The sequence below is a fragment of the Oryctolagus cuniculus genome, chromosome 10 (assembly GCF_964237555.1).
Source record: "Oryctolagus cuniculus chromosome 10, mOryCun1.1, whole genome shotgun sequence".
In the NCBI taxonomy this organism is placed as follows: Eukaryota; Metazoa; Chordata; class Mammalia; order Lagomorpha; family Leporidae; genus Oryctolagus; species Oryctolagus cuniculus.
In genome coordinates, this window is record NC_091441.1 from 79983336 (window position 1) to 80007091 (window position 23756).

Here is a 23756-nt window from a genome sequence, read left to right on the forward strand (position 1 = left end):
TAAGAGATTATCCAATGCATCTTATTCTGATTCATGTTTATTTATTTGAAAGGCAGAATTACAGAGCGAGGGGGAAGAGAAAGAGATCTCCCATCTGCTGGTTCACTCCTCACGTGGCTGCTATGGCCAGGACTGGGCCAGGCTGACGCCAGTAGCCGGGAACTCCATCATTCTGTGCTTTCCCAGCACATTAGCAAGGAGCTAGATCAGAAGCAGAGCAGCCAGTACTCAAATTGGTGCTGCTATGAGATGCTGGTATTGCAGGCAGCGACTTAACCCGCTGTACCACAGTGCCGGTCCCTGATTTGTATTTATTTACTTGCTAAGGTATCTTACATCCTGCTCTCTCTCATCATTTTCTGTAGCCAGTTATACAAATGCACCATAGTCCCCTCGGGATGACTATTTAAGTTGTTCCCTATTTTTACCTAGACAGTGCCAGAGTCAACGATCTTATACACAAAACATTTTTGGGAAATTTTCCTAAAGATGAATATCTTGAAGAGGTAATAGTTGGAATTTGGATAGGATTTGGTTTTCCCAAACGGTTGCAGCATTGTATCCTGCCACTGAGTAAACAAGAATCCTATTCTATATGTAGCCAACAACTTCTGATTTATATCACTCCACTGGCCAAAATGGAATATCTCATGTCTGTTTTCATTTCACTTTGCTAATTTAGTAGAGCAGTCCAATTGCCATCACTTCCTTAAGGACCGTGATGCTTGGGACCCTGGAATTGTTCTTGCCTGATAACCTTGGGGGAGCCGCGTTCTGTGTTTTATCACAGTTTATAATGTGTTCAGAGCCAGATCTGAGAGCAAGTTTTAATCTTTCAGAAAATGTTTGTCATCTCCAAGTGATATGGAATTTCCTTGCATAGTTGAAATGGGTTTTGGCGGAGCTGGTTAAAATCCAAGTGTCAGGAAGACAGATGTTCACAGAGCCTCTCTGTCATGCACAGAATCTTCAGCTTTAGAAACAGCTGAGAATAGAGATTTCTCTTTACAGCCATTGTACTCTGGTTTCCCCGTTTACTGGTTAGTGGATTTCAGCAATTTTGTTTCATCTGTTCTGTAAATACTCTGAAGTTAATTTAGATCAACCAAAAAGGGCTCACCAAGGCCTGATTTGTTTGTTTATCTAAAACCAGGGAGAAAGCTTGGGGCAGGAAAACAGGAGGATGCCCCATGTATTTTCTCTTTCTCCTAGGTACCCGAGGCCGCTGAGCTTCTGTGGCTTTCTAAATCCATATTTATTAGCTTAAATATAATTGTACCAGAGGTGAATTGTCTCAATGAGATGTCGTAGCCGCAAACAACTGTGAAACTGTCATTTGTCTCATTTTGGGAGGCACCGGTGCTGTTAACTCTAGAAATGATGGAAAATCCTGCTCTTGTTCACGCCAAGGGAAGCCTAGAGCTGGTGCCCTGAGGGTGAGACCCGATAGGCCTGCACATTTGTTTATGCATGGGCTTTTAGCTAGAGCCAGAAGAACTCCAGGGTAGATTGGAACTGCTACAGAAAGTTTCCCCCAAAGCAGGCTTTTGTCATTTGTTAGCAACTGAGCGCCCACCATTGGCATGCTGAGTACCTGGTCTTCTTTCTACAGATGCCAACCAGGAAGATGGTAGAAGGGCAGGGCCCACTGCCTGCTTCCTACTGGGTTGCCCAGCCCACCCAGGACTGGCACACACCTGAAGTCTGAGCTTAGCTAGGAGAAGGGGATGCTTGGAAGTCAGAATCAGCAGGGCGGCCGCTGCAGTGGGGGAGCCCCAGGTGAGAGAGTGGCGTGGCGCACCAGCCTGGCTGTGTGTGCTCCCTCTGAGGCGCCCTTGTTGTGTCACAGCCATTTCCCCTTCTTCCACTGCTGACAGCCCTGACGGGAGTCAGGAATCAATTTCACCTCCCATTTCACGTGCAAATCCTGGTTGGCCTCTCAGGCAGGGTTGCTCAACTTTTTTCCACATCAAACCACAGAAAATGATAGATTTTTGCATGGCACCCAGGACCGATGGAAAAGCCTGCTCCAAGTTACAGGTTTCTGGTACTTGAAGGGCCAGTAGGTCAGGACGCCTCTTGTTGATTTCTGAGATATCTCCATACTGTCTTCCACAGTGGCTGTACCACTTCACATTCCCACCAACAGTGGATTAGGGTGTCTTTTTCCCCACATCCTCACCAGCATTTGTTGTTTGCTGATTCCTGTATGAAAGCCATTCTAATGGGGGTGAGGTGAAACCTCATTGTGAAACCTGGGGATTGATGGTATTGCTGGTTTGCAACACTTACTTTGAAACTGCACTGCTTATAGATAAACAGATAATAGATCCTTATTATTGATTATTTTCACTGCAAAAAACCCTTCTGATACAATCTGTTCAGGACCTAAATGTCAGGACTTAAAGGAGTCCAACAGTGGTACCCAAAATGTGCTCACTGTGCGAAATTTGAGGCAAGTATAGAACAAATACCAGAGGTGTGCTGATGAGAGGATGATGTTTAATTTCAAAGTAAGATGGGTAAAAGTAGAAGGAAAGCATAAAAAAGCAATGTTCTTTTTTTTAAAAAAAAATATTTATTTATTTGAAAGAGTTACAACAGAGAGAGGAGAGGCAGGGAGAGAGAAAGAAAAGTCTTCCATCTGCTGGTTCATTCCTCATTTGGTTGTAGCTGCGCCGATCCGAAGCCAGGAGCCAGGAACTTCTTCCAGGTTTCCCATGTGGGTGCAGGGGCCCAAGGACTTGGGCCATCTTCTACTGCTCTCCCAGGCCACAGCAGAGAGCTGGATGGGAAGTGGAGCAGCCAGGACTCAAACTGGCTTTACCCACTACACCACAGCATCGGCCCCCAAAAAGCAATGTTCTTTACATTAAAGAGTATAAGACTCTTTTATTAACATGATAGTCATCTTGCCTAGAAGTATTTGCCAGCTTCTCAGCGAAATGTTAGAGAAAGGCAAGAAATTCTAATTAACAACCACAAGAGGGAGAACAGCATGAAAGTCGGGAGCCTGAACCTTGAAGCCAAACTGTGTAGGTGCAGATACTACACCTGCTACTTAGCCTCTCTGTGCCTCAGTTTTCTCTATATAATAATAATATACAATATATATATTATATAATAGACTATATAATAATAGTCTCTAGCATCAATGTATTGTTGAGTTTATACTTACAATAGCAACAGGATCTGCTTTACATTCCATACAATGTGTGTTTGTTGTAGTTAATACACAAATATCAACTAAATGTGCATTCGTGAAAAAAGTCACTTAAAGATGCTTTTACTATTACAGTCATTAGAATGATTAAAATTGAGAAGAGCTCTAATTCTAAGTTTTGGTGAAGATGTGGATAGCCAGACTTCTCATTGTTTACCAGTGGGAGAGTAAAGTGGTATGACCTTTTGAGAAGTAGGCAGTTTCATATAAAAATTTAAAATAAATCTACCCTATGACCTGTTAGCTCCACTCCTACATGTTTATTCAAGATAAATAATAACATATGCACACACACATATGACACACACACACCCCTTGTGTAAAAATGTTCATAGTTTATCTGTTTATAATGCATCCAAACCAGAAAAAAAATTGTTTCCATTAATAAGAGAGTAGATCAATAAATTATAATGTATTTTGCAGTGGAATACTACTCAGCAATGAAGAAGAATTAGCTGTCAATACATGTAACACCATGAATGAATAACAAAATTATTTTCTTGGTGAAAGAAGCCAGGCATAAAAGAATATATGCTCTGGGGCCAGCACTGTGGCTTAGCGGGTAAAGCCATCGCCTGCAGTGCTGGCATCCCATATGGGCGCTGGTTCAAGTCCCGGCTGCTCCACTTTCAATCCAGTTCTCTGCTGTGGCCTGGGAAAGCAGTAGAAGATGACCCAAGTCCTTGGGTCCCTGTACCCATGTGGGAAACCTGGAAGAAGCTCCTGGCTCCTGGCTTTGGATCGACTCAGCTCCAGCCATTACAGCCAGTTACGGGGTGAACCAGTGGATGGAAGACCTCTCTCTCTCTCTGCCTCTGCCTCTCTGTAACTCTGCCTTTCTAATAAACAAATAAATCATTTTTAAAATATGCTCTATAAATCAATTTATATGAATACTTAGAACATGAAAAATTAATCTTTGGTGACAGAAATTCGAACAGTGCTTGCTTATGAGGAGTGGGGACACTCCTCAGAGGTAACTTTCTGGAAATATTCTGTCTTGGTAGGGACGTAGATAACATGGATATAATATGTAAAATGTGTGTTTATATATGATTTTTTATAAGAGCTGAGCTTAAGCATGACTTTAAAGATTTATTTATTTATTTGAAAGGCAGAGTTACAGAGAGGCAGAGAGAGAGAGAGAGAGCTCTTCCATCCGCTGGTTCACTCCCCAAATGGCCATCATGGCCAGAGCTGAGCCAACCTGAAGCCAGGAGCCAGGAGCTTTTTCCAGGTCTCCCACATGGGTGCAGGGGCCCAAGGACTTGGGCCATCTTCCACTGCTTTCCCAGGCCACAGCAGAGAACTGGATCAGAAGTGGAGCAGCGGGGTCTCCAACCAGCAGCTATATGGGATGCCAGCACTGCAGGCGGTGGCTTTACTCACTATGCCACAGCTCAGGTCCCTATATATGATTTAAAAAACAAAATTTAAAAAACAAAAGTCACACGATCAACAGCTGCTAGTTAAATGACTCTTGTAATGACAGAGCACAGGTGGTGATCCAGGACCAAAAAAATCTAACTGAAATTTAACCAGGGCTTCAGAGTCTACAGTGTATACAGGAACTGTAGTGGACAGAGGAATATGTGTAATGACACCATGGGCATGCAATCAGCAGAACCCTGCAGAGAGGAGAATTTACAGAGAAGCATCCTAGATTCCTTAACAAAGAAACTACAGAGACAACAAGAGAGAAGAGGCAATGAGAGGTGGATGGAAGGGGATTTTATAGACACCTGCAGACACGTAGGAAGAATATCAACCAGTTGCAAAGCGTGGGCCTTTTTTTGCATCTTGATTCAGATAAGACACTGGAAATTAGACAGTTGGAAATTTGAACACTAACTAGATATCTGATATTAAGGAATTACACTTTTTTGGGTATTTGGTGTTATGTTTTAAAAAAGAGTCTCTTATCGCTTATGTTGCAATAGTTCTAGATGAAATCACTGAAAGTCTTGGAATTTGCTTCAACATAATACATCCAGGAGGACCGAGAGTGAGAGTGTGGGACGAGAGTGGCCACGTGTAGATGGGGGTGAGTGGCTGTGAGAGGGCACAGTACAGCAATCTGTCCTTTGTGCTGTGTGCTTGAAATTTTCCATTGTAAGAAGTTTTGTTGTTGTCTTTAAAGGAATGCCCAGGGAAAAAGAAAGGGTAAAGCACAACACAACACAACACCAGATTCTGCAGAGAGGAAGGAAATCTAACGGAACGGCTGAGTGTTAGCCCGTGGGTACATTTCCCGTTGGAAGGGCAGGACTTACAAGTAGGGAGACTAGGGCCAAGTCCTCTCCTTCTACGGTTAACTGGGGGGACTGTCCCTGCTGGGCTTCTCCCAGCCTTGGTTTTCCGTATGTAACATGGACTTCAAAAATCAACCTCAAAGGCCTTTTGCTCTTTACTTTTCCAAACACAGGGATGAGTGAACTTTTCCAAAGTGTCTGTCACTGCACTTGCACCAGGCTTATGGTAGAACACCGTCAAAAGTCCTGTCTGTCATCCGGTGAAACAGACAAAAAGGGACTCCCACCGTGCTGCCTCGCTCCCTTACTCATCTTTTCACCTCTGTTTTTCCATCTGTGGTTAAGGAAGCAAGAGTCCGCCCAGCACAAGCAGCGTCCCTCTTTTTCAGCCTGCAGGAGAACATGAGTAACGGACTTTTCCACAAGGGTTGTTTTTCCTGGACATGGTGTGCCCCTACAAGGACGGAGACGTGGGAGCTGTGGGAGAGGGACCTTAAATAAACCTCAGACGTTCCTTATCGGTCAGCCCCAGTTTCTAGCCAGTGAGGAATTAATTTTCTGCATTGGGTGATTTTCCTTTGCAAACAGAAGTTCTATTCATTCAACACAGTAGTTAAGAGCTTTCCAGGTGCCACGTGGGACAGGCCTGAACAAGACCGAAGGGGTCCTGAGCACAGCCCCCGCTGTAGGCCTGGCCGGCTGCTCCCTGCCATCTACTCCCAGCCCAGCATCTGCTCCGCACCTCCCCGCACCCGCTGCCCCCTTTACTGTGTACTCATTCCTTATTTTTCTTCATGGGTCTTATTCTCATTTAAAATCACTACATGCATTAATGTATGTTTAAGAGAGTACTTTAAAAAGTTCATGGAAAACTGGAATTAAAAGATAAGTTTATTAGCATGCAAAGAAATTTGGAAACCCACAAGTAATTTTTTTCATAGTATATATCTTTCATGAACTTTTTTTGAAGACATCTTGTATGCATGAATTTCAAAATTTTTGCACCCAAATGTATCTTTTACCTCCATTTTCCACCAACATTTTTAATGAAAGACTGATTGATTGGTTTGAAATGCAGAGAGGGAGAGATCCCCAGCCACTGGCTTGCTCCCCAAATGGCTTCCAACAGCTGGGGCTAGGCCAGACCAAAGCCAGGAACCAGGGACTTCATTCTGGTCTCCCACATGAGTGGCAGGGGTCCAAGCACTTGGGCCATCTTCTGCTGCTTTCCCAGGTGCATTAGCAGGGAGCTGGATTGGAAGTGAAGCAGCCAGGACTGGTACCGGTGCTCTAGTTTTGGATGCTGGTGTTGCAAGCAGTGGCTTAACCAGCTATGCTACAGTACAGGCCCCTCCACAAACTTTCAGAAGTACCCTCACATTTCTTGTTCCTCTCAGGAGATTTCTCCTGCCCTCCCCTGTATTCCCACCACCTAGTGCATTGCTCAGCCAAGTCAGCCACGAAACTCGCAGGACCCCCCGTGTAAAATGGAATCTTGGGATTCTTTATTCAAAAATGATTAGGAACTGTCAGACAACAAAATAATAAATCACGTGTGGAGGCCTTCTGCACAGAGGACCTTGTGGGACTACGCGGACTGCACACCCATGATGCCAGCCCTGATGCCTGGTGTCTACTAAACACCCAAAAAGCCAGTTATTGGACTGAATGCAAATCTAAAAAAAAAAAAAAAAAAAAAAAAAAAAACAACACCAGGTATCCAAGAAGTGGTCAAAGACAAAGCATGAGGAATCCACACTGTGTGAAATGCATGCCTAATTCTTCGATAGCAGACCAATCCAGCAGTCACTGCCCTGCCCCTGCAAGACACCAACTCAGGGCTATGAATCCAGTAAGGGTCAGACCCATAGTATTTTCACCCGTGACTTCCATGCCAGGCCTCTGTGTATTTGGCTCTCCAGGAGAATGTTTGAACTAAACAGACTGAATTAGAGAAGGATGGAGACTTGGAAAGGAAATACTTTCTTGAATACAAACTCCCCTAAATTTATGAACAGACAAGCCAGTCCTAACGACTGGCCTCTTGGTTGATGACAAATGCCTCGGCACTCACTCAGCAGGCAGGGTTTTGGAGACCAGCAGTCCATTGCATGGACTGGGATTTTATGGTGTGTCTGGCATCCGTCCGCCCGTGAAGGGTCCCAAGATGGAAATAATAGTCCCGTGATGAATGCAGAGCTTCGCATAAAGAATCCTAAGACTCTGTTCCTTTAACCATCAGGGTTCTCCCCTAAGTTGTCAGGCCTGTTTCTCTTCTTTTTATTTTCAGGAACAGTAAAAGCGCCCACCAAGTTACCAGTACACCTTCCCAAGCTCACGAGTTATGTATCACAACCTGTAGTTGATCAGCACAGTTTCGCCTATGCTGGTATTTCTTTGCTACCTGTTCCAGGATACCATTGCATCTGGGATCCCTGTGTTGTAACTTCATCTCCAAGGTTAATGGTATTTGGAAATGGGGTCCTTGGGAGATAGCGTAGATTGGACAAGGTTATCAGGGTGAAGCCCCTTTTGGCATTAGTGGCTTTGTTAGAAGGTGAAGGGAGACCCAAGCTAGCGAGCTTGTTCTTACAATGGGATGCCCTCTGCCATGTTACCATGCAGCCAGGAGGCCCTCACCACATGCCAACACTGTGCTCTTGGCTTTCCAGCCTACAAAGCCATGAACTGAGTCAACCTTGATGCTCTATAAATCAGCCACACTCAGGCGTTTTGTTATAGCAACAGAAATCATACTAAGACTCCTTGAACAGGATTCCCTAAATATACAATGCTTTACCCCAGGTTGAGCCCTGCCCCATGTCTGACTGTCAGGAGCCATCTGAAAGAGCAGTGGTGTCAGAATGGAGGTAGACTGAGCTTTGCCACTGCTCTATTTCTGGCTTTCTCTCTCTTTTTTTTTTTTTTTTTTAATTTACTTTATTTGAAAGGCAGAGTAATGGAGAGAGAGAGAGAGAAAGAGAGAGAATCTTCCATCATTGGTCCATTCCCTAAATGACTGGAGTAAGTGTGACTGGGCCAAGCTGAAGCCAGGAGCCCAGAACTGCTTCTGGCATCCCACGTGGGTGGAGGAGCCCAAGGACTTGGACCATCTTCTGCTTTCCCAGGCATATTAACAAGGAGCACAAATAGAGGAGCCAGGTCTCAAACCAGCACCGATATGGGGTGCTGGCACTGCAGGCCATGGTTTAACCCACCGTGCCACAATGCTGGCCCCCCATTTCTGGCTTTCAAGACCAGTTCTATGGGACTACTTCCTAACTGATGTGCTAATCACAGCACTCTTGCCTGGTACCCATCCCAGAACTACAGGACTGATCCCATTTCCCCAAGAACAAATACCTGGCACCTAGTCCTCCCTCCTGTCTTTTCATCCTGGAGCCCCCTAGGCTTGCCAATCCTGTGTTCGTAAGAAAGCACCCATGCCCTTGAACCACGTTGATAAGCTCACCAGTGATGTCTGCTCCAGCCATCCATTCTCTCACATACTGGCATATGAGATAGGATCTTTCTGAATTTTTTTTAAAAAGTAATAACTAGCTTAAGCAGCCACAGAAATTCTACACTCAATACCTTAAAAGTTCAGAGAGTGACTTCAAGTTCATCAGCATCTAATAATAAAGACAATGTCACTGCATTCTGTCTCTCTCCACCTCTTTTGTCTGGTAGGAGATATCCTGATCGTGCCAGACTCTCATCCCAGCAGCTTGTAACTCCGGAATAAACAACAACAAAAATACTTCTTCCTTAATCCCCATAAGCTAGAGGAAATGAGGGTAGAGTATTTGTCTTGGCAAGTTCTGAAAACTGTGTTCATCCCCATGATAAGGGGTCATGGAGTTAGCATCAGCCTGATCATTTGAATGGTGCTTCCATAAAAAAGCAGGGATCTGTGATTAGAAAAAGGTGGAACAGACTCTGGACAAGTGAAAACACCAGACACTCACCATGACCATCTCTTGGTTTTAATCCTGCAGTTTGACTTCCACCCTGTGTGTTAACCATCACCTGACCTTGCCCTACGCCCGGATTTGTTCTGCCAGCCTTTAACCTGGCCCTTCAAGTTGTCCTGGTCTTCAGGTTTCAGCCCTGCCTCTTCTGGCCCCTTCTGTGGCCCCATTACTGAAACTACTTATTAAAATTGTGATTATCCTTTAACAATGGCAAAGTTTTCACTGTACCTTCAGGAATGCCCACTAGTTCTACCAGAACACTGTCCAGGCCCATAAGAAAAGTTACAGTCTACTAAGTTTTTACTGCTACATCTATACACAGGTGCAAGGTTCTCCCGAATATGAAACAGCACCCCATTTTCCAAATGATACCATTCAAAATCAGTGTTTTGGACCAACTTAACTCTATAAAATTTTAGAGATGCAGATGAAAGAGTAAAATAATTCAGATACTTAAGATCACTTATTATGTGAATTAATAACTGGATGATTGCTGTCTAGGGCTGTCTCTGGAAAGTAGTTTCCTTTGGCTTCTTCACCTGCATCTGAGTGCTGACACTGAACAAAGGGCCTCCTGAGTCATCCTCATAACTCTCCAAGCAAACGGCGTCTTCCCTGCTGCCTAAACTGTTTAAGCCACAGCACCTTTCCAGTCGCCATCTGTGATGCTTCACTGGGAATACTGTTGTGCCTTTTGTCTTTACTTTTCACCTTTATCTCTTCATCCTCTAAATATGTGGGCACGATCTCCCCAGTATACTCTTCTACTGCATGGCTTTCTTTTTAATATTTATTTTATCTATCTGAAAGGCAGAGTTAGAGAGAGAGAAGGGGAGACAGAGAGAGATTTTCCATCCACTGGTTCACTCCCCCAAATGACCACAACATCTGGGGCTGGGCCAGGCTGAAACCGGGAACCAGGAGCTTCCTCCAGGTCTCCCATGTGGATACAGGGGCCCAAGCACTTAGACCATCTTCTGCTGCTTTCCCAGGCCATAGCAGACAGCTGGACTGGAAATTGAACAGCAGGGAACCACCTGGTGCCCACATGGGATGCTGGCGCTGCAGGCAACGGCTTTACCCACTATGCCACAATGCCTGCCCCAAAGAAAGGGATTTTTATCTCCATTTTGCAAAGAAGGAAACAGATTCTCAGGAAGATCAAGTAACTTTCCCAAGGTCATGTTCATGCAGCTACAAAACACCAGGTTTCTCTGGCTCCAGAATTCTTGTTTTTAGCTGCACTAACAGCCTTGCACAAAACTCGAGGGTTCTGTTTTTCAGATGAGAGAACCAGGGTACCATGTCGGGAACTCTTAACCATTCCCCCCCCACCAGCCAAGGTGAATCCATCATTTTCCTGTGTATTTTTCTTTCTGTGTCACCTTACAGTGTAATGTATTTGGATTCTTTCTTATCCTTTCAGGGATTTCAGTAGTAATGAATTTTTGAAATGCAAATGATGAAATAAATCCCTCTGAGTCCACATCATCCTGCCAAGATTTTCTGTTTGAGGCTGTGTCTCTGATGTTGACCGATAGTACTGAGACTGTCCCGCGGAATTCTGGGTTTCTTTCTGGGTGTCAAAGCCTGACATGAAGTGGCTGTGTGCAGCAAGGTGGAGTTAAAGATTATTTTTATTTACATGCATTCAATTCCCATCCTCATCCAGAATCTGCACAGAACGAAAAGCCAGAATTGAAATTTGGATTTGCTCTTGGCATCGCTTATCCCAGAACAATTACCCAGCCCAGGCCATGCATTATCCATGTGGTTTAGCAAACAGTAAACAAGTTTCCTCGTGTGTTTTAAATGTATAATGAAGAGAGACTCGAATAGCCAAAAGAAATAGCAGACGGTTTGTAGTTGTGTTTCTCTCTCTCTCTCTCTCTTTTTTTTTTTTTTCTCATTACTCCCCTGACTCATGCTGAAAAGCTTTTGTTTCTAATCAAGGCAACAAAGGGTAGGGTCATTTCCTAGAGATTACATGGCAGCGGAAGGCGTCAGGGGTTTTGGGTCCTTACTTCCACCAGCTTGTGGAGGACAGACACACACACACACCAAGTGCTGAACGCACGCAGCCTTTGTCCTGCATAGTCTCTGGTCCCTGTAGATGAGCTGCGATCATGATTTGGAGGTAAGAATCATTGCTCTTTACGACCTTCTGGCTGCACACGGTGCACGGGGTGCTCCTGGAGCTTTTGGTGGCATTTCTAAGCAACATCTTGGGCGGATTTTAATAGGATATTGGGGGTGGACTCATCAAAAATCATATTGCAGAACCCAGTTTTTAGAGAAGGAAATGACTGCAAATGTTTTATCTTCACTGTTTTTTTTTTTTTTTTTTAATTACTCTTTCCAAAAAAGAGGCAGACTGGCTTCAATTTAAAAGTAGAGCTGGGCCTCCACATTTCATTTTTGGAGGGTTTTCCTGTCATTGTTTTGAACGCTATCTTTGCTTTTCTGAAGGTCCTACAAGGCCGATTTCACGTTTTACTTTAGAACTTTGGGAATTGTTCAAGTGTCCCAACTCTCCACAGAGCCCTACCTACTGACCCTTTTTCTTTCTCTTTTGTAATTTTAAAGACTCAAGCCCCTTTACAGATGTAGAAAGGAGAGTGAGAGTGAGCAGCACAAAATGCTTTTGGATCTGTAGCTGTTCCTCAGCTCACCAGCAAGATGGGTCTGGGGCCTTCTCCCCTTTTGGAGTCGTGGCAGCCAAGAGCCTAGAATTCATTCGTGGCCTCTCTGAAAGGACCCTCTGATGGGCGTCCGTGTCTTGCCTAGAGAAAGAAGGAGGAAAATGGAATTCTGATCCCTGTCTAGTTGACACTGAATCCTCTGTGATCAGAATTTAGCAGCCCACAGTGTTTACCCGGCCCAGATCTCGGAAATACCATTTTTGGAGATGGCTATCAATGAATTAATAAAGCTTTTATGATTTGTCAGGGGAAGTCCTACATCCTCATTAAAGGGAAGCTCTTTTTCCCTTGCCTCCCTCGTAATGCAGTTATGGTAAACTCATTAAGCCCGGTGGCGTGCATCCATTTTTCTTCCCTGATAGGTAGATGTTGGTGGTGGGGGAGGGTCAGAAAATGTGGGTAGACTTCAGAAAACAAAGGAAATTATCTCATCCACTAGGCTGCAAAACTCTTGGGGATAGAAGGAAGTCTGTAGAGGAAGTGGGTAGGATTGGGTAGAGTAGAGAAACGTCAAGGAAATAAATATCTCACAATAGAGCCCAGGATGGCAGCCCTCACCACAGTGCAACACAATGGGACAGCCTTGGGAAGGAATTGGTTGTCTCTAAATCATCCTGTCTAAAGGTCCCTAATGTCTGAGGACTGGGAAGAAATGTGGTCTTATGCAGAATACAGTCCTGAGACCTAGATCCTTATTAGAAGCCTTATGGTGACCCTTATGATCTGTTCTTAAGACTCAGGCCATAGAGCCTCCTTAGAGGTTTTTATGCAGCTCTTTCAGGGATCAGAAACTACAGTTCTTAGCAGATAGCCAAAAATAGTTGTAGATGCATCAAATCCTATACCAGAGCACATTCAGTGTCATCCAGCACACCATATGTTTGCTCCTCCCTTTGGAGTATACGGGGAAGTTGTTAATAGACCAGAGGTTTCTGCAGGGTGGTCCTACTCCCTTTCACAGAGAGCGTACTCAATAACTATAGAAGGCAGGAGAATGAGTTGCACATAAATACTATCGGTTGAGTAGAAGTGCTACATGTATTTATGCCAGGAGACGTGTGAGCTGGAAGAAAACTTGTAAGTCACTTTGTCCGAGTCCCTCCTTCTATTCCTGATGAGATTAAAATCCAGAGAAAGTGGAGGGACTTTCCCCAGTAGGGGCAGAGCATGGCCTAGAGTCGGGTGTGCTGACTTCTGAGTTTGCACTCAATCCACTCTTCGCTGGTTCGAGGCCAGCTGAGTGTTTTGCCTAATTTCCAGCGTCTCTGTGTTTCCTGTAGCGTGAGTTTTCTCTTCACAGGTGCGTGCATCTTGAAGTAGAGTTATGGGGTTACATTCCAAATGAGGTTCTGCTTCCTATTATGCTTTGCCTCCAGTGGCTGGCGGTGTCCAGGAGGCAGGTGAACGACAGACCCCAAAAACAAGAACCTGCAGTCTTTCTTGCAGTCACAACAACCTGGGGTACTGGGTTCAAACATGCTGAAGCATTGTCTGTCTTGGAAATATCGTAGAAACCTTTAAACTATCAGTGTGCTCTCTGCGGAGCCTGTTTCAGGATCACAGTTCCAGGCTGAGACTTTTGTTTGTCCCCGTAGCGGGTTCCATGATACTCCAAGTAAGACTTTTCTTCTTATAATGCTGGAAAACTGTGACATTTTTAAATGAAATGCTTTTCTAAACTGGAAAGATAAAGCAGAATGCACATAAACTGTATGTTTATGTGTATGTGTTGGTCTGATCTGCCAAAGCTGGGCAGACAGCTTGTCATTTCAAGACTAGCAGGCTATGAAAAGAAAGATTTGAGGGAGATTGCTTATTTATTTCAAGTGCTCTTTTTTCTTTAAAGGTAACTTTTGTAGATGGGACTGTATTAGGTATATGCACTTCAATTCTCTTGTATTGGTTTATTTTCTCTATTGGTTTTCTTCTCTTATTTGCTTATAAGTTAAAATGAATATGTCATGGACAAGCATTTGGCCTGATGGTTAAGATACCCACATCCCATTTGGTTGCTTGGATCTGAGTCCCAACTCTGCTGATGATTCAAGTTTCCTACTAATGCACACCCTGGGAAGCATCCGGTGATGGCTCGAGTAGTTGGGTCCCTGCTACCCACATGGGAACCCGGATTGAGTTCCCAGCTCCCAACTTCAGCCTGGCCCTTGCAGGCATTTCGTGAGTGAACCAGCAGACGGGAGCTTTCTCTCTCTGTCTCTCCGTCTTTCTCTCTCTCTCTCTGCCTATTGAACAAAAATAAATGTTTATTCTTACAAAATAAAACGAACAAGTCAGTAGAATTTGTACCTGTTCTTTCAAGACTTTTATACCTTCCTTAATATTAGATGTTGGTTAAGTGTGTCCCCCATAAGTCCATGTACAAGGGTACTTCTAAAAGTTCATGGAAATGGGGGTCCAGCGCTGTGGCTCACTTGGTTAATCCTCCACCTGCGGCACCGGCATCTGACATGGGCGCCAGGTTCTAGTCCCAGCTGCTCTTCTTCCAGTCCAGCTCTCTGCTGTGGCCCCGGAAGGCAGTGGAGGATGGCCCAGGTGCTTGGGCCCTGCACCCGCATGGAAGTCCGGGAAGAAGCACCTGGCTCCTGGCTTTGGATCAGCGTAGTAGCGGCCATTTTGGGGGTGAACCAACGGAAGGAAGATCTTTCTCTCAGTCTCTCTCTCTCTCTCTCACTATTTAGCTCTATCTGTCCAATAATAAAATAAAATTTAAAAGTTCATGGAAATGGAGTTGAAAGTGAAGTTTGTTTTGTGTAAAAAAAAATTTGAAATCCATGCCTACAAGAGGCTCTTCAAAAACATCATGGAAATGCATATTACCAAAAAAAAAAAAAAAAAAAAAAACTAGGCTTGAATTTCCAAATCTTTGCTCCAAAATACTTTTATCTTTTAATCCCACTTTCCATGAACTTTTTGAAGCACCCAGTATGAGAACCTCATTCCCAAAGCAGTAGTGTTGGGAGGAGGGGCCTTCAAGCACAGATTCGGTCATTGAGCTAAGTCAGTGCTGTTCTCCTGGAATTGGACTGGAGTAGGTACTTGGAGATCAACTTGTTCTAAAGGAAGGGTACCAGGGCCAGCATTGTGGTGCAGTGGGTGAAGCTGCTGCTTGAGACACTGGCATCCCGTATCAGAATGCCAGTCCAGACCCGGCTGCCCCGCTTCCAATTCAGCTTCCTGCTAAGTCACTCAGGATAGCAAAGCACTTGGGCCCCTGCTACCCATGTGGAAGACCCTCATGGAATTTTGGGCTCTTGGCTTCAGCCTGGCCCAGCTCCAGCCATGGCAGCCATTTGAGGAGTGAACCAGTGGTTGGAACATCTCCCTCTCCTTCCCTCTCTCTCCCTCTTTCTCTCTCTGTACTGCTTGTGCTTTTTCTCCTGTCTACACCTGCTTGCCCTTCCATTTCCCCCCACCTTCTTATGCAGCCACGCTGCCATGAAGTTCTTGCTGGATGAGACCACCTGATCTCGGTGGTCCAGCCTCCAGAACTGTGAGTTAGTAAGCTTCTTTCCTTTATAAATTACCCCGTCTCACGTATTCTTAAAGAGCAACCAAAAATTGGCTATTACAGATATTTTTACTTATTTATTTACATTTTTTTATTTGTGAGGTAAAGAGAGAGCTATTTGCTGTTTTACTCCCCAAATGCCCAAAACAACCTGGGCTTGCCTGGGACCAAAGCCAGAGCCAGGAACTCAAACCAGGTCTCCCACATGTGTAGCAGGAACCCAATAACTTGAGCCATCATTGCTGCCTCCCAGGTTCCCAGCAGAAAGCTGGAATCAGAAGCCAGAGGCAGGTGTCAAAGCCAGGTGCTGTGATGTGGGACACAGGTGTTTTAACCGGCGTCTTAACTGCCCATCAAAGGCCTGCCCTGCCAAGACAGGTGTGTTTACATTCAGGTGTCCCCATCAGAATGGGAATAGTCCAGAAGCTGGCCTTCCTTATCCTGTAGAACAGTGTGGCTGTGCACAAGACAGTGAGAACATGCTTTGTGTCTTACCAATGTGCTGGGTGGCGTTGGGGAGCTCATTCCCCATCCAGGCTTCGGAATCCACATTGATGGGTGAAGAGATTAGTCTAATACACATATCCCTTTTCAGCATAGAAATACTCTAAAGTCTTAGTAGTTACTTCCCTGTTATCTGTGTCTGTCTTTCCATTTACCTACCTCTCCTGCCATTTCTCCCTTCTCTGCTTCCCTCCCTCTCATCTCCCCTCCCTTCACTTGCCTGTTCCACTGCTGCTTCTCTTCTACCCAGAGAGGAATTCAGGGCATGGACTGTGGTGACCCAGCTGCCTGTAGAATCAATAGCAGTGTGTGAGTAGAAGAAGCAACATTGGAAATGGAGAAACTGCTGAGACTGCTAGCTGGAATCAGACATTGAGATGCTGTCTAGGAGGAAATCAGGATATTGTGGGAAATGTGTGCAACTGTTGCATTGAAATTGGACTCTGCTCCTTGGATTCCAAATGATTTAAAGTCAGCACATGCAGCAGGCATTTGGCCTAGTGGTTAAGATGCTACTCAGGACACTCACATCCAATATCAGAGTGCCTGCATTCAAGTCCCAGCCCTGTCCTGATTCTAGCTTCCTGCTAGTGTGCAGCAGGTGATGGCTCTAGTAGTTGGGTCTCTGTCACCCATGTGGGACACCCAGGTTGACTTCCAGCCTCCGGGCTTTGGCCTGGCCCAGTCCTGGCTGTTGCAGACATTTGAAGAATAAATCAGATGCGTGTGCTCGCTCGCTCTCTCCCTTTGACATTAAAAATAAAAAAGTCAATACATATCTCCTGAAAGTGTTTCTCATCAGCAACATGTCAGGCTTGGGCTTACAAAGGTGTCTGAGATGCAGCCAGCATTTATGAGGCCTTAACCAGTCAGAGAAGACAGCAAACAGGGACACTTCACCTCTTCTGTGTAGCTCCTGCACTCTTGACATCCAGTTCCCTTGCCATTCACCCTTAGGCTGTGTAAAAGCTGTTGACATGAAATGGCTATGTGTACTGGAGTTTAATGCAGATTATTTTGTGGTCAGAGGATTAAACAAACAGGGGTGTATCTTTAAGGATTGCTAACAGGAGCCCACTGAGAAGGGCTCTACCCTTTCCAGGCTTATACTCAGGAAACAAGGGGAGAGTGCAGTGTCCAAGTGAGTCTCTGCTTTGCCGCTTACAAATGAGACCTAGTAGGTGTAGTTATTGTTGTTTAATAATAATAGTCTATTGCAAATGCAGCAAATAAACACAATGGTCATGGAAACATTTAGATGCCACCAGAGGATAAGGTGTATAAAGTCATGAATGGGTTACTTTTTTCAGGACCTCCTAATGTTCTTGAGAACATAAGCAGGAACCATTTATTCATGAGTGCTTCTGTGGATTTTTCTGCATCGTGACATCGTCAGGGCACTCGTGACCCTTCCATTGTTTGGACACGGGGGTTCAGCTGACCCTGTGGACACTTGCTCTTGTGTGGATCTCGCTGAACACAAGTTCACAAATAAATGGTAGCAGTGTGTCCACTGCAGACCTCCGTCTTGGCTTAAGGCCAGGTGTTCATCTTTCTAAGGCCCTGTTCTTAACCGTGTTAATAATATAGACCCACTACAGACCTGATGACAGCAATAGAAATTCTTCCCCGAAAGATTCTCTTTAACACATTTTGCCTATACTCGGGGGAAAAGGGAGGGTTTTGCCAACTCTTCTCTCCCCATTAGTAGGCCCATGAGAGGTCTCAGCTAAAGACAGCAATCCTACATGAACTCTGTGTGCGGTTCAGAGAAATGGAGAGAAATGACCTGGCCTCTGTGTGCGACACCTTTCTGGGTCCGTTCTGTGCTGCCACAACAGAATAACTGAGTCTGGGTAATTTACAGTCAACATAAATGCATTTCCCACGGCCGTTCTGAGGGCTGGGAAGTCTAAGCGCAAGGGGCCAGCATCTACTCTGGTGAGGACTTTCCTGCTGCATCTCACACAGCAGACAGACAAGCTAGTGAGTTAGCAGAAGGCTGAAGAAGCCACTTTTATAAAGGCCTTAATCTCCTTAACGAGGGAACCCACCTCCTGGCCTACTTACCTCTTAATTCTATCATGTTGGCAACACCTAACTTTTGGAGGGGCTACAGGCAAACCAGAGCAGTGCCCAAGAATGGAGTCTTTCTGGACCCTTTTTAGTCCCTACCCTTCCAAGGACATGTCAAAATTCACAGAAAAGGGAATCCAAGTATAATGTGCATTACCCATGAGCCTTTTGAGGCCCCTTCCTATCTGAGCCTGCCGAAAGTATTGTGTCCCAGCACCAAGCGGGCCCTAGAGCAGGTGTTTAGAATCAAGAGCAAGCCCCACCCTCTCTCCCAGCTGCAGCTATTTCTACTGTTTCTCTGGGAGCGGGAAGCATAGCTTTAGCAACAGCCAGGTGCAGAGATGGTAGGTTCCTTCTTGGTCCTTGGCCTCAAGTCAAGTTCAGAATCAAGTCGCTCTAGCAGGAACTGAGAGTAATTGCTGTGTTCAGCACAGCAGTCATCTGGCTTTAGGGAATTCGTTGGTCAATCTGCAGAGATCTCACCATGTGTGTGCAGTAACTACTTATGTCTCCAGGTACCCACCTAAGCTTCTCTGTTAGAACAAGTACTGAGGTCTGCCGTGCCACTTGTCTTGCTTTGCATTATTACTTTTCCCTTCTTTTTAAAAAGAAATGACTGATTAACTCATGATCACGTTAAATTTTTTTAAAGATGTATTTATTGGGGCCTGCACTGTGGCGTAGTAGGCTAAGACTCCACCTGCAGCACTGGTGAACACCAGTTCATGTCCCAGGTGCTCCTCTTCCCATCCAGCCCTCTGCTATGGCCTGGAAAAGCAGTGGAAGATGGCCCAAGTGCTTGGTCCCTGTACCCACATAGGAGACCCAGAAGAAAGCTCTTAGCTTCTGGCTTGGGATTGGCCCAACTCTGGCCATTGCGGCCATTTGAGGAGTGAACCAGCCAATGGAAGACCTTTCTCTATCTATCCCTCTCTCTGTCTGTAACTCTATCTCTTAAATAAAAATCTTTTAAAAAAATATTTATTTATTTACTTCTTCACTTGAAAGAGTTAGAGATCTTCCATCAGCTGGTTCACTCCTCCAAATGGCCGCAGTGGCTGGGCCTGGACCAAGCTGAAGCCAGGAGCTTCTTCCAGGTCTCTTATGAAAGTAGCAGGGGCCCAAACACTTTGGGCCATCTTTCACTGCTTTTTCCAAGCCACTAGCAGGGAGTTGGATAAAATGTGGAGCAGCTGGGACACAAACCAGTGCCCGTATGGGATGCTGGTGTTGCAAGCAATGGTTTTACCTGCTATACCACAATGCAGGCCCCCTAAATATTTTATATGAAAAAAATTATGTTGCTTTCCCAAGTTTTATAAAACAAACACACACAGCTTCCATTTTTTTTCATACCACAAATATTTAGTATTGAATAGCCTCTTAGAAAGTATGTGCTGTCAGCTGGGGGTACCATGGTTAAGAAGATGGATGTAGTCCCTGGAGGCAGATATTAAATACAAGTAACCAAGTAGATTGTAATTTAATCACAGTTGTGGAAAATGATACAAGAGAAGCAGAGAAACCTAAAACGAACAAATTATGCTCATAATGAGAGTGATGGAGCCCAAAGCTATTCCAGGCACTCCGTGTGCATCAGCTCAATTTAAACCTCATAGCCCAGCACCAGTGTGTTTTCAACATGCACATCAGGAAAGCAGGGAACAAAGAGATAATGCTGGAGCAGGCATTTGACCGAGCATTTCAGACGTCTGTTAGATGTGCCACATTGGAGTACCTGCGGTAGCTGGCCCCTGTGTCTCCTGACTCCAGCTTCCTGCTAATTCAGATCCTGGTTGGTAGCAGTAAGGACTCAGGTAATTGGGTCCCTGCCACCTGCTTGGGAGACTGTGATGGTGTTCCCAGCTCCTGACGTTTGGCCCAACCACTGGATAGCAGCTCTCTCCCTATGTCTATCCATGTCTCTCTCTCTCTCTGCCTCTCAAATGAATAAATGAAAAAAAATTTATTCATTTGAGAGGCAGAGTTACAGGCAGAGAGAGGGAGAGACGGAGAGTGGGGTCTTCCATCTGCTGGTTCACTCCCTAAATGGCCAATCAGGAGCGAGACCAGGTCTCCCATGAGGGTACAGGGGCCCAAGCGCTTGGGCCATCTTCCTCTGCTTTCTTTCTTTCTTTTTTAAAAAAATTTTTTGACAGGCAGAGTTAGACAGTGAGAGAGAGACAAAGAGAAAGGTCTTCCTTTTTCCGTTGGTTCACCCCCCCCCCCAAAGTGGCTGCTACGGCCAGTGCGTTGCAGCCAGCACACTGCGCTGATCCGAAGCCAGGAGCCAGGTGCTTCCTCCTGGTCTCCCATGAGGGTGCATGTCCAAGGACCTGGACCATCCTCCACTGCCTTCCCGGGCCACAGTAGAGAGCTGGACTGGAAGAGGAGCAACCGGTACAGATCTGGTGCCCCGACTGGGACTAGAACCTGGGGTGCCGGCGCTGCAGGCAGAGGATTAGCCTAGTGAGCCGCGGTGCCGGCCCATCTTCCTCTGCTTTCCTGGTCCATAGCAGAGAGCTCGATCAGAAGAGGAGCAGCCAGGACGTGAACTGGCCCTGAAAAAAAAATGTTTGAAGAGAAAGAATAGTGTGCCTGGAGATTTGCATGCCTGTGGAAGAAGGCACTGAAGGGTGTTCTGAGCTGGCTAGATTACTTAAGACAAATTGAATATTGTGTAAATGGAGAGGAGCCTGCTTGGGAACATGTTGTCTGTTTCAGCAACCTTCCCAGTTGATATCTTTTCCAAGGCAAATCGTGTTCCACCTTCTGGAGGCCCGCAGAACTGTTTTCCTTTACGGTTCATGCAGCAGGCTGTTCCTGTGGCAAGTTCAATAGTTACTCATCATCATAACTGACACTGAGTGCCAAGCATGGGCTGGTGCTTTCTGTGTGTTCTGCTGCGGCCTCAACTCTGTGAGGTCAGCATTGTCGTTATCTGGGTTTTTCAGGCCATGAGACAGATTGAGAGACATTAAATGACATTTAACATAGCATTAAGACACTATTTTAACATAGAATTAAATGGCATTTAACATAGCACTTAAGACACTATTTTGAGGCCGGCACCGCAGCTCAATAGGCTAATCCTTCGCCTGCGGCGCCGGCACACCAGGTTCTAGTCCCGGTCGGGGCGCCGGATTCTGTCCCAGTTGCCCCTCTTCCAGGCCAGCTCTCTGCTGTGGCTCGGGAGTGCAGTGGAGGATGGCCCAAGTCCTTGGGCCCTGCACCCCGCATGGGAGACCAGGAGAAGCACCTGGCTCCTGCCATCAGATCAGCGGTGCGCCGGCCATGGTGGCCATTGGAGGGTGAACCAACGGCAAAGGAAGACCTTTCTCTCTGTCTCTCTCACTGTCCACTCTGCCTGTCAAAAAAAAAAAAAAAAAAAAAAAAAAAAAAAAAAGACACTATTTTGAGGCCGGCGCCGCAGCTCAATAGGCTAATCCTCTGCCTTCGGCGCTGGCACACCGGGTTCTAGTCCCGGTCGGGGCGCCGGATTCTGTCCCGGTTGCTTCTCTTCCTGTCCAGCTCTCTGCTGTGGCCTGGGAGTGCAGTGGAGGATGGCCCAAGTGCTTGGGCCCTGCACCCCATGGGAGACCAGGAGAAGTACCTGGCTCCTGGCTTCGGATCAGCGCGGTGCACTGGCCGCAGCGCGCCAGCTGCAGCGGCTATTGAGGGGTGAACCAACGACAAAAAGGAAGACCTTTCTCTCTCTCTCACTGTCCACTCTGCCTGAAAAAAAAAAAAAAAAGACACTATTTTGAAAGCCTGCATCCCATATCAGAATGCCTAGAATTGGACCCTGGCTCTGCTCCTGATTCCAGCTTCCTGCTAATGCACACCCTGGACAGCCATAGGTGATAGCTCAAGTAGTTGAGTCCCTGTCATGCCTATGGGAGACCCGGATTGAGTCTCCCTCTTTTGGCATGGCCCAGCCCCAGTTGTTGCAGGCATTTGCAGAGTAAATAGTGACTAGGAGGTCTCTCTCTCTCTCTCTCTCTCCCTCTCTATTTCTCTGTGTATGTGTGTGTCTCTCTCCCTCCCCCCACTCTCAAATAAAATAAATAAATAAATATTTTAAATTAAAAAGATTTTAACTTAAAGATAAGTAAATACAGGGATGAGAGAACTTGCCCCAGGTCCCACTGGCTAGTGTCAGAGTTATGTCTTGTGTACACATCTGCTTCCTGCTGAAGTCCATGCTTAACCCTACACTGTCTCGTCTCTTGGTATATGGCACTCATTTTTTATGGCCCTAAAAGGTGCCCAAAGTTAATAATAGACCAGATTATAAGACTCGAGTTTTACATTAAGTTTCATTTTCCAAGCCATCAGTTAAATCTCCCAGGGAAAAAGAAAATGAAAGGAAACAGAATAGAACACCGTGGACCTTCACCATGACCTTGTGCCCCTGTAAACATGTTACAGATTCACCAGGCCACTGCTGCCCAGTCTCAGTGACGTAGATAGAGGGATCTAAACAGAAAGCAGGGAGTTATACATTTGGATGTTAGCCAAGAGGAGTTTGGAAGAGAGAATTGAAGGGCAGAAAAAAATAGTTTTAACATTTATTGAGTGCTGACTGTGTCCCAAGCACCTTACTATTTCTTTACACACATTCACTTATTTTATCCTTATAACCTTATAAAGTGGGTCTTATTTTTTTTTACATTTGAAACCACTTATTATATTTTTAAACAGCTTAATCGAGACAAAATTCACCTATGTAAGTTTACCCACAGTTCAGTGCTGTTAGTCTGCTCACATGTTTGTATCCCTGTTTGACAGAGGGAGATCAGTGCAGGAACCATGTGGTGGATTTTGTTCCACTTTGGCCCCACCTGCTGTGGTCCCATCTCACAGTAGCCAGAGTTACCCTTTCCACACGTTCTCTGTTCCTCTTCTGCATTGGGAAAGTCTCCCATGGCTTTGCCTGCGTTGCAATAAACCCCATCCTCCTTACCATGACCCAGAGCGCCGTGCACGATCGAGCCCAGTGGTTCCAGACCTCAGCATGCATCAGAGTGACCCGGAAGGCTTTTGAGAACACACTGCACGGCAGCCCTCTGTGTTTCTCACAAGCTCCAGTGGCAGTGGCTGAAGTCTATGACTTTATCGCTTGTCCTGTCCCTCAGTGGCCAAGCTCCAGCTGCATTCCTGCCATGGCTCTAAGGGGAGTGGGAATTGGTTCTGGAGGGGAGGATACTCAGATACTGCAAAAGTTCATGGTCTTCTCAAGGTTATTTCTATCCAACAGATACAGAGTGAATCTGTGGCATTAAACTTCATGGGAGAGGAGGATATTAGGGGGGAAAAGTATCTAGAAGGGCACTCTAAGGGTATAGTATTCACCCCCAAATTATGCAACAGAATCTAAGAAACCCAGCCTCAGGGACTTTGTACTTGTTGGTTGTGTCTTTTTCTAGATCTTCCTCATCATTGCAGTTTCAAATTCAATGTCACCTCCCAAACAGCCCTTTCCTGACTACTGTATCA

The 23756-nt window shown here is 45.5% G+C and overlaps 1 protein-coding gene across 3 annotated transcripts in view; it reads left to right on the forward strand.

The window, feature by feature from the left end:
* The window catches only part of FRMD4B (FERM domain containing 4B), a 365908-nt gene that overhangs the window by 185779 nt on the left and 156373 nt on the right, over positions 1 to 23756 (forward strand). Inside the window, exon 1 of one of the 3 annotated variants that reach the window (XM_051851477.2) lies at positions 11471 to 11586. The exons of the other annotated variants lie outside the window; for them this stretch is intronic. Within the exon in view, the coding sequence (XP_051707437.1) occupies positions 11563 to 11586 (24 nt within the window). The 5' untranslated portion in view covers positions 11471 to 11562. Of the gene's footprint in view, positions 1 to 11470; positions 11587 to 23756 lie in introns of those variants that run through there. 3 annotated transcript variants of the gene reach the window in all.